The 11,878-nt window shown below is 32.2% G+C and overlaps 1 protein-coding gene across 1 annotated transcript; it reads right to left on the bottom strand.

Moving 5' to 3' along the window:
- Positions 1-234: 234 nt before the first annotated feature.
- Positions 235-8,946, bottom strand: LOC133178779 (uncharacterized). Its single transcript, XM_061313479.1, has 4 exons — positions 8,683-8,946; positions 6,754-6,838; positions 2,996-3,075; positions 235-345 (listed from the first exon to the last, which is right to left on the bottom strand). The coding sequence occupies exons 1-4, from the start codon at positions 8,944-8,946 to the stop codon at positions 235-237; spliced, it is 540 nt and encodes a 179-aa protein (XP_061169463.1).
- Positions 8,947-11,878: the final 2,932 nt, after the last annotated feature.

Below are 11,878 nucleotides of genomic sequence, written 5' to 3'. Positions count from 1 at the left end.
TCCAAGGTGTACGTGGTCCGATCCTTGATCAAATTACCGAATTTTTTTTAATTATTATTTATTATTATTATCAGTTATAGCAATAATTCGTCTTAAAAGTATGCTTTAAGGTGTTCGATACGAATTGAATTCACCCTATTTTTAGTAATTAAAGCTGTGCGTTCGTGTTTAGAAAATTATTGATAATATGTCCTTTCACCTTTGTCCGATAAATACACTTAAAGGAACTGGTGTTCAGTACTCAAAACGAAGAGAAAACAAACTAGCACCTTGGCCTTGAATCCAGGTTTGTTCAGCTTCAGTTTCTATTACCACAAGATGTGCTCCCATCGAAATGCAGCTATCCTGAAAGGATAAAATCAAACTTAAATGTGTTCACAAAACGGAGAAACAGAATGCGGTTATCAATGAGGGAAAAGAACTACAAATGTGGTGTTTAGTGCATATTTCCAATTTTGCAAATTTATCTTTTCAGTATTATTTCAAACATGCTATCATTTTGTCCGAAAACAAAAAAATAGGTATTTTTTTCCTTGTTTTAGTAAATAGGTTACCCACACTCTCTTAGAAATATATTCACTTCACTTTTTAGATAATGTGAAGACCTACAAGCTTCTAAATAAGAACGGACAAACATATCCTTCAAATCCATCATAGTTGTTATCTAAGGACACACAAGAGTTTTATGAAAATTTGTGTACAAGTTTGTCTTTTAAGAGCATTTTTTAAATATATGGTCTTGTAATGCACTTTTTTTAAACAAGTGCTTTATTTTTATTATTATTTTTCATATTTGAACTTTGAAGGTAAATAATGTAGAAGAATTTTAAAATTTTGATTCTTGACAACAAAATACGTATCTTAATTAAATATTAAAATCACATTAAAGTATGTGTCTATGGTTACAATTGACTAGAATACAAATATACTTATTAGCCTGAAAAAGTACAATGGGATGGAATAATATTTCCTGTTGGTGAATTTAAAAAAAAAAAAAAAAAACACGTATTTCAGGAACCTTCTGGCGTAATAATGACTTATCTTCAATTTAATCTCCAGCGATTCATTAATATATTATATTTTGGTGGAGTATGTCAAAATATCTAAGTGCCCTAGAAAACAAAAACTGGCATGAAGAGTATCAGATGTTAAATTATTTCGACTTATTGCATCTTAACTTTTCATCCAACTCACCATTGCATAAAAAAATTGTTTAAGACATACTCTTTCTCTATCTTTAAGATACTAAACTAAAATTAAATAAAAAAGTATTCTAAAATTAAAATATTTCAGCTCTTAGAAATAACGCTGCACAAGAGGCACTGTTTTTTTTCAATTTGGCATCACAAATTGTTTAATATTGATTTGAATTTACCTCTGTTCTGAGGCCATCTACACCATCAAGAATGTTTTTTTATTTTTTATTTTTTATTTTTATTTTTTTTTTAATTTTTTTATTTATTTTTATTTTTTTTTTGTCATGAAATGTGCCAACAGTCCTCACAGCAAATACATCACCAAATAAAAGAAAGTTTTTGATTTGAATGGACAAGGAATACGGTATTACAAATCATGATCTTTTTAAACTGTAGTGTTTTAAAGAGGATTATACTGCTCGAGAAGCCCTTTTGTTCCTCGGACTTCAATTTTCCAACTAAGGAATTGTGACCTTAAATCACTTATTTCAAACGAATCAAAATTTATGGAACTCCGATATTTCAACTGGAGTCATAATTTCACTAATGTTAGATATTCTGTGGAAAATTACCCAGGCGACAGGCCAAGCATGAAAAAGACCTTGGCACTTTGTTAGAATTGATTAAACGTATCCGATGGATGGTAAAATCTCCCGTTTCACGGCTGAGGGACAATATGAAAGCCATCTATACGCTGTCTCCAATAATTCAGAATTAAAAAAAAATAGATTACACGATCAATATGTACTGGTCCCAGCCGAAAAAGCAGGTTATAAAATTGCCTTTATTTGTAAGGCTCATTATTTCAATGTATTTTGGATGAACCTGGATTTAATTTTGTCAAAATCTAACGTATACTCTATGTTCCCTTTTTACGGAGGAATTTCTACAAAATCGTATGTCAGTTTTAAATATTTTTAATATTCCAAACACTCAAATTAAATTTGAATTACCGAACTATACGATATACTGGATTCGTAAACTACATAAAAAATACAGAAGGGTTCCAGTAAATGTTTTACCAAATCTCTTTCTTTTGGACCTCTCTAAAATATTCAGAGCAGTGAAGGAGAAACTTCATGAATACTGTACAACAACATATTCGAGAAGTGATCTAAATCAGATGTGGATTCTTAGAAACTCCAAGTAACTTTTAGAAAATTTGAAAACACAATTTTTTTTTCCCCAAAATCAATAACATCAAAACGTACGATTTTTCAACACATTATTTAACCATTCCTCTCCATAAAAAAAAGTCCAGGCTTTTTGACATCATAAACAGCTGCCTTTTCAATAAAGTAGAATTTACTCATCTTGTCATTCGTCATTTGCAAAATTATTTTGTTAAAAACATTCTGATTGTAGATACAAGTACTCCTAAATTGATCCTTAAAATATGCTTGAGTTTCTATTGAAATTATCTATGTAGTTTATGGAATTCACGCCTTCCAAAAATCTGTCGGAGTTCTCATGGGTACTAAATGCGATTGTTGGCTGTCAGTGTCTTATTTAATTAAAAAAAGAAATAAAAAATACCCCTTCTTTTGACACTATCAATGATCTGACATTTTTTTATGAAAGCACGAGGCATCCTTATTTTGTTAGGGAGCCTGAATGTTCAACAAATTACCAATTTTAGGATCCTAAAGAAGTGAATGTGATTTTCTAGCCATTTACTTCAATTTAAATCGAAATAAAATCACATTTTTCAGCTAGCAATTTTGCATTTTTTAATTTGTTTATATCCCTTCTTCTTTACAAGATATTGCCATCATCATCCAGCTCTCTAAAAAACGTACCCTGGCAGCCTGCCATTGAAGTGACTTTTTCGCGAAGCAGTACTTCTTTCCCCTGTTTATCTTCCATGATGTAGGACATTCTGCAATATGGTAGCTCAAATAACTAAATTGGAACATTAATGGAATAATTAAGAGGATATTGACAAAAATAATTTCACTATGCAGCAAGTTAATGATCGGTTACTTTTATATTGATTAAGTTTGTATTGCTGACATATCTGATTACGTACAGTACCAACCAGACCCAACCTGACACCTAAGCAGTCCCAGAAAGCAGTCCCCGGGACTGCTTTGGGACTGCTCTGGGACTGCTGTGGGACTGCTCTGGGACCGCTGTGGGACTGCTCTAGAAAGCAGACCCAGCAGTCCCAGCAGTCCCTGGGACTGCTTTCTGGGACTGCTTTGTTCACTCATGCATGAAAAAGGTTCTGAGTGACATGATAGCTCCGCCCCTTGTGTATTCTGAATTTGCAGGCTCCCTGTTGTTGTTTTGTTTACTTTCAGCAGAGAGGTGTTTAAGATAAAGAATTAAAAAAAAACCCAAGGATTTCTTAGAAATTTTTTTAATAAGTAGAGATAGATTTACATGTAATTACTAAATGTCTTCAGGGGCTGTAAATTTACATAATTGTAGTCTAGAATTAATTTTAAAAAATGAAAGTAGTTAAAAAGGGAAGAAAGTAGTTAAAAAGGGAAGTCAGGAGATGACTTTTATTCCTTAAATTAAACTTTAATACAGGTGTCTGAAAAAAAATATCTAGGCCTATTTAATTAATTAATGCTAATTAAAACTCCAATACAGGTGTTTTGAAAAAAAAATCTAGGCCTATTTAATTAATTAATGCTGTCAAATTATGTACTCAATTTTTGCATTAGCACTATTTAGAAAACAAACAAACTTACAGTAAGATATTCAGAGGGACATACTGTACTGGATTTTTTTTAAATTGAAAAGGCTAAAACCATGCTAAAAAAGAGCAGGCTATTTTTTTTACCGCCCTCAAATAAAACCTAATAATTTTTTAAATGACAATGAAGTAAAATTATTCTACCATTCTTTAGTCATTTAAACAATGTGAACAATTATTGGGGGATTTATTTATGAATTTGTTTTTGATTTATAAACAAGTTATTAAAAGAGTAAATTTATTTTTAAATAAAAAAGAAACATTTGAAAATATTTGGAATTGTGACTTATTTCTTATTTGTTTTGTTTGTGTTTTCCTGGCCAAATAATAAAAAGCAATACAGATTATAAAATGGTGTCAACACCTGAGGTTTCAATCGCCTTTGGGCATGATTAGCAGAAAGTCAATGCATGTTATTTTGGGTATCAGTGTTACACATCACTGAACACGCTGGTCAACAATGACACTAATTTTAATCTATGTACTGCAAAAAAATCTTTGTTTCAATAAATGTGTATAAATTTATTTCGGGATTAATTTATTTTGAACATAATCTGAGGGTTCCATTCGCGTGATTTACAGATGTACACTCGAACGTTTATATAATAAGAGTGTTATTGTTTTCTGTTACATAGAGAATCTAACGATAATAAAATTAAATAAAAAAAAACCAATATCAATCACAGTAAATTAAGAAATTGATTTATTTGGGTGAAAAATTAATATACCACATAACTGATTTTAAATATTCAGGTTATTAGTAGGTATGAACGTCTTCTTTGTTCAATATTATTTGTTTCTATACGCCTAGTGTTATTTTTTAACAGTTCAGAAATATTTTTTAACAGTTCAGAAATAACTGTCGCATGAGAATTGTAAACATTTGTTGACACTGCTCAGAAAGAAATGCATCATCAATTTCAACTGCCTTTTATAGTTACATTGTTTATTGGTAATCTCATTTCTGAGTAAGCTCCGCCCATTAAATTGATTAACCCCGCCCACTGGGACTGCTGGGACTGCTTTCTGGGACCGCTGGGACTGCTTTCTGGGACCGCTGGGACTGCTCTGGGACCGCTCTGGGACTGCTCTGGGACCGCTGTGGGACTGCTCTGGGACTGCTTTAGCAGTCCCAGAGCAGTCCCAGAAAGCAGTCCCCGGGACTGCTCTGGGACTGCTTTGTGTCAGGTTGGGTCTGGTTGGTACTGTATAACCATATTTCTACAAGGATTTTGAAAGTAAGAAAATTTGGTCATACATGCATTTTCTAAAAATATGTTTTAAAGGTTATTTCATCAATTTGTCTTTAGTAATATGTTTGTTGATCGTTTATGGAAATTAGTATTCAAATTCTTAAGACCTTCTTTTGAAAATGACCTTTAACTTCCTTGAAAATCGTTGCAATTTTGCATAAAAAGTGAGATTTGATATCGATCTCAAAATCATTTTTTGACCCTTCAAAAGATTAATTTCTGTTTTAAGAACCGATTGCAAACACAAGTGTAAAACATAAAATAACCTTTAATGAATCCCAACACCTTCAAGACAATAAAGTGAAAAAAAAAATATTTTCACTACATTAATATGGCTCTGCATAAAACCATAATAAAGAAATAGTAGAAAAAAATGTCAAAAGTTTTAATATACTTAAGTTTTCTCCAATTAACCTGATTAAAATTGTAATGCAAAAGGTTTATACATTTAACATGTACATGTTCTATCATTAAACCGTTCACTCACTTTCAGCAATAAAAGTACACGTGTATGCACAATTTACTATTATGTCCTTGTTTTGAAGCACTTTCGGCAAAAAGATTAACTAAAAAAGAACGACTCTTCACGAAGACATTGAAACTCCATATAATAAAATTGATTCCCCTTCGTAAATATGTTTCATCTGCGATGATTTGTGTAACATGTTCCACCTAACACTAAGTAGGAAGACCACTAGTAAGAAGGTAAAAAGGTAAACAGTGGTTTTATTCTTAATAATAAGTAACATTCACAGGCAACTGAAAGTGCCGATCATAAAAAAAAGTCTTCCATCTTCAGGCTGTAGTCATTCATACAACGTACAAGAAAATAACGTTATTTTCATATCATAAATATAAAGGCACACTAAGCTTCAAATAATCTGTGACAATAGGGACACTTTCGCCTGTTTCAGATTTCTTTTATATCAATGCTTATGGTTCCAAAATTAAATTGGAACTGATCTTTGAATATCTTGCAATTTTTACACAAGGCGATGTATAACAATTGAAATAAATCGAGGAACAAAAATACCACATATATATCAGAAACATTAATTTTATATTTTTAATTATCGGTGAATACAAAATGTTTTGTCTAGAAATATGTTAACAAATTTTCAACTAGAAAATGCAAAATTGTTCTAGTCATATTTTCTTTAAAATGATTATTTTTTCCTATGTATATTTGTAATTATCTCTAGTAATGAACTGCGAAGACAATTGCATGGTTGAAAAAACATTAATAAATGTATATCGAGTGGCATTTTGGAAACATTTTCTGTTACTTAACTGTTGACTTTCAAAATCTGACGTTAGGACATCCTTTTATATGTCTAAAATGGATCTGCATCATTTTGTTATAGTAGCAATTGCAAATATATATTACAGCTTATCGAAGGCTTATAAATACTTAAATTTTTCCAGTAAAGATCTTTTTGCTATGGTTTACCCATCCTTAATCAAAGCCTGGTCAACTCTTGTCCTAGACTAAAAGCAAATATCCGTTTTTCAATTCTTTTTCCAAGATGCTTGAAAAGTTCTTAAGCAAAAATGTGTTTGCAGAACGAGTGATATAATAAATATCATTTTTACTCACTGTCTTGTATGCAGAATGGTTTTCCGCTACTCAGGGCCACACACTCCTCTTTACACGATGTTGTCTTACAAGATCCAGCCAGCTCCTTAAAAAAAAAAAAGACTCATGTGCCATTACGCTACCTAAGTCACCTTGGCCTACTCTTCGCCAGGAGTTGATTTAACTTTTAAGGCGTTCCCCATCTTTATTCACATAAAACTAACTACATCAAGCTATGGATATTCACCCGTGCCTATAAATAAGACATAGCAATAGATATATGGATAGATGCCAAATACAGTTCTGTATGAAAAAAAAATCTGACAGTTTGAGGTCCTTTAGAGCAGAATACTGTCTGATGTTTTTTTTTTCTTTTCATACAGAATTGTATGAGGCATATATCGTACTTAAAACATTGCCCCTTGATTTACCTGAGGCGGTCTGATATTGTAACAAAAGAAAACGTGTGAATGACCATTGAAACATTGTTTTAAGAATGGTTGCTTTAATGAAAACTACTCAGTATTTTTGTTAATCAGCTACACAATTGTAGTATGTAAAGATAGAATTGTTTGGAATGGAATGATATTTTGGGGGAATGTAGGGGAAAATACCGATTGGAACTTTTTAAGCTGAACAAACATGCCCGGAAAAAAGCAGATGCTGAAGGTATATTAATTTCTACTTAAGACATTGAGAAAAACTTTATAAAGGATTGCCTGTGCAATGGATAATGGCCAGAAGTAGAGCTCTTCTGTTTTTAAAATGACAGATTTACCAGCCAACTCTGGTTTTTACATAATTTACATATATTTTTACATATTAAATGGTTTCAAACCAGAGAAGGGTCGCCCGCGTGGCGCAGTGGTTAGAGCGTCTACTCTAGAGTCGCGGAGTAAGGAGTTGATCCTTACGTCGCGGGTTCGAATCCCACTGTGGGACGTGGAGACCGGTCCTTCGAATGAGACCGTATAAACCGAGGTCCCGTGTCGCAGAAGGTGCTGGCACGAAAAAGATCCCTCACTGCTCAATGGCCGTAAATGCCGAGTATAGGACAAAACTTGCAGGTCTCCACCGGCAAGTGGTGGCGTCTCCATATGAGTGAAAAATTCTCGAGAAGGACGTTAAACAAATACAAACAAACAAAAAAATTAGAGAAGGGTATTTCTGAATTTTTAACACGTAATGAAAACATTGCTTTACGTTAAGCAAGTTTCTTTCAAGTCCTGGGAGCTTGTGTATGAATTTTTTATCTCTCCTTTCTTTTACAGTGTATTCTTGTACTTATAATTTATTTTTTCCCCAATATTATGTGATCAACAAATAATATTCCGTTTGAAATAATAATTGTACACATAAAGATTAAGGATTGCTGTTTTGCTAAATAATCACATTTTAATTTCCATTGTTCATTAACAGTCAGATTTAGAAGGATATCTGTACTTAGACAGTCTGATTATAGAATTAATATCAAACTGCTCACTTATATCGGACTGCCTCCGGTAAATTTTTAGACTGAAAGAACAAAGGAATGACATCACAGCAATATTTTAAATACAAATATCCTTAATATTTTCTTTCTTTGAAAATTGTATTTGGTTCTCATTACATATATTATCATGTATAAGCTTCTCTGTCAAAATACTCAAACAAATTGACATTTTGTCTTATTTTCCTAAGCCGATCGAATTAAATAATTTGCTAAAAATATACCTCGCTTGTCCAAAACAATGACTTGCTCATTATCCAAATATTTCGACGGGAAATGATGCCTTACATATTTAAAAGGGAAATCGCAGAAGTTAAAACTGTGTAATCTTATCGAAATTCTGGTGAATATAGCTTGATATTCCTTAAAAAATATCAAACTGTGTTCATAATTAAAAGAGTGCATAATTGTATAATACTCACTGGACTATATCATAGGAACAGAGCAGAAACTTTACTAACCTGTGGCTGATTTTCCATTTCAATGTAGTCACACTCTGAATCCAGAACTAAAGAGGTCCCCGATTCCCCGTGTTTTGCTGCAATAAGTTCACAGTTTAGCTGTTGTTTTCGATAGTTCACAGACCTGCATTGACTAATCTGTAAGCATTTTCGAATGCACTGTTTCTGTCCTATGATGGTTAAAACCTTAATGACTTTGCTAGATGCTATGCATTGGCCCTGAGCGGTTACTTTTATGTTGGTAGAATTGTCAGTTTGTCCCATTACGGCATGGGGCATGATATAAATAAATAAAAGAATTTGCAGACCAAACATTATACAAAATGTTAATACAAATGAACTTAAGTGAGAGTTGTTTCAAAAATAATCCAAGAGTCGCAAACTAAGGTTTAGATGGGTCTTTAATCGGTAACCAGGATAAATAACAAAATAGCTTCAAGCATGCGCAACCAATATCATTCTGAAAGTATACATAAACTGCCATTCAAAGCGGATAAATAGCGTTGCGTTATTGAATTAATTTTGTAAGCCCATCAACGGTATCAATATGTGTTGGAAAGACATCAACATTATTAACTGACATTTTACAAAATCAAACTTTAATAAATAAAATGCGAGATTTAATATTATTATTCACCTATATTAATGGTTTTAATTACTTTGAATAGATTCTAATTACTTCAATGCAATATCATATTTTTAAAATAATTCTATGCCATGGATATAATTTGTTTATATCGACCACTCTTTACGCGGTTTCTGATTCTTTACAAGGACGTATACATGTACAATGTATATGTAAGGTGCTTTATACAAAAGCATTGAACTACAGGTTGTCTGGATTCTCTCAGGTATTTTATTATTTGCCAGGTTTCCTTGAATAAATTTGCATCCTCTAATATATTCTCCATTTTCTTGAGAAAATCAAGTTTTTAACACGCCTTTGTTCGTTGAAATGTTTTGCCTTGCATTTTGTTTTGTTTATTTATCGTCAAAATATAACAAAAAGGGCATGGATTTCGCCGCAAATGGGATCTCAAAATATCCTATTGAAACATAACGATTTTTTTTGGGAAAATGTTTCTCGAGAATTACATTGCTACATACTGCTAAATTGATATACAAGCATCTTACAGTTGAGTCAGATTCGTGGCCTTAATAGGCATATTACAGGACATAATTGAAATTGTGAGTGAGTTTTGAGGGGGTTGGAATTAGTTCTTATGTTTAATGATTGCATTTTCTTAAAAAAAACAAGATGCAATTGTGATGCCCTCGTATGGCTACTTATAGCAAATGCTAAACTTTCTCAAATGCAAATCAAATATGTTTACACCTAAAGTAAGGTCTTGCCTGTGAAATATGAAAGCCCTAGCAGCAACCATTTAAAAGATATGGAAACAAACTTTTTTTTCAAAAGTATGTCAAACATCAAGGTCAAATGATCAAAATTTATGGTACCCAAGGAAAAGCTTTCTCCCAAGAAATACACAGATGAAATATTAAAGCCGAGGCACCCGTCGTTCAAAAGATATAACCAAGGTTAAAATTCTCCAAAAGTTGGTCAAATTCCAAGGTCAAGTTGAAAGGGTCAAAGTTGTTGGTATCCAAAGAAAGGTCCTGTCAAAAGAATTATATATTTGAAGTATGAAAGCCCTAGCATCAACTGTTCAAAAGTTATGGCCAAGGCTAAAGTTTTTCAAAAATAGGTAAATGTCCATGGTCAAGGTCAAAGGGTCAAAGTTGTTGGTATCCAAAGAAAGTTCGTGTGACAAATATTAAGTATGTGAAGTATAAAAGCCCTAGTACCAACCGTTCAAAAGTTATTGCCAAGGTTAAAGTTTTTCATAAATAACTCAAAGTCCAAGGTCAAGGTCAAAAGATCAAAGATGTTTGTAACCAAAGGAGGGCCTTGTCATAAGGATTATACATGTGAACTTTGAAAGCCCTAGCAATTGTTCAAAATTTATGGTCAAGGTTAAAGTTTTCCAAAAGTAGGTCAAACTCCTAGGTCATGGTCAAAGGGTCAAAGCTGTTTGTATCCAAAGAAAGGTCCTGTCACAAGGATTATACTTGTGAAGTAAGAAAGCTCTAGCACTAACAATTCAAAGGTTATGGCCAAGGTTAAAGTTTTTCAAAAGTAGGTCAAACTCCTAGGTCAAAGTCAAAGGGTCAAAGTTGTTTGTATCCAAAGGATGCCAATAGGATTAAACATGTGAAGTAGGTTAAAGTTTGATAAATTTTGCAAAACTGGGTCAAACTGAAAGGTCAAGGTCAAAAGGTCAAATATGGTGGTACCTAAAGAAACGTCTTTTCATAAGGAATACATGTGTGAAATATGAAAGCCATAGCTCTAACCAATTTAAAGTTATGGGCAAGTTTAAAGTTTTTGCGGACAAACAGACAAACAGACAGCCGGACGGACAGGGCAAAAACTATATCCCTCCGAATCTTCGATACGGGGGCATAAAAGTATTCTCAAATCCAACCATCATATTCTACATCATTGTAAAATATCCTTAAAATAAATTGTTTGAAATTTGTCTCTATCACTTTTTTAAACCAATAAAAAATATGTCTTAAGGTTATAAAGATAACAGGGGAGGTAAAAGATAAAGAACATTATTAGAAATCGTAATAAACTACATTCTATCATTTCGATGTTCGTGTAATAATTCATGTGACGGATACAACAATGCAGGAGGTGATTATTGATATTTCAATTACCTCCCAAAAGAGAATGTAATGTAAGCTTTCTTATCAATTAAAAACAATGTTTATTTTAACTAACCAATCCTTTTGATAATTTTGTATGGATTGAAATTGAATTGAAAGATGCAAGTTAGTTTTGATATAATATATTGTTTATATGCACACATATCGATTGCATTTCCTTACAAAAGTACTCTAGATTATATATAATACAACGGGTGTTGTTGTTAGGACAGGAAGTAATCAGATATATAAATTTTCTTCTATTTTAACTCAATAAAAGGAAATGTTGAAATATAATACTTCAATGCCTTCCATAATATATCCTCTATTGATTTATAGTTTTATAAAGTCATTCAAAACCTTGATAGTTTGGAAAAAAAACAAATGTTTGGCATCTTGAATAATAAAAATCGATTTTTTTATATAGATTTATTCAATATTTTCAATTACTTGGCCATTGTATATTTATTTGACTTTTCTT

Source organism: Saccostrea echinata, unplaced genomic scaffold (genome assembly GCF_033153115.1).
Source record: "Saccostrea echinata isolate AGI-Se365-2 ecotype Australia unplaced genomic scaffold, CSIRO_AGI_Sech_v1 ptg000003l, whole genome shotgun sequence".
NCBI lineage: Eukaryota > Metazoa > Mollusca > Bivalvia > Ostreida > Ostreidae > Saccostrea > Saccostrea echinata.
The sequence above is the reverse complement of the archived record's forward strand: the minus strand, read 5'-3'. Positions and strand labels throughout refer to the sequence as shown.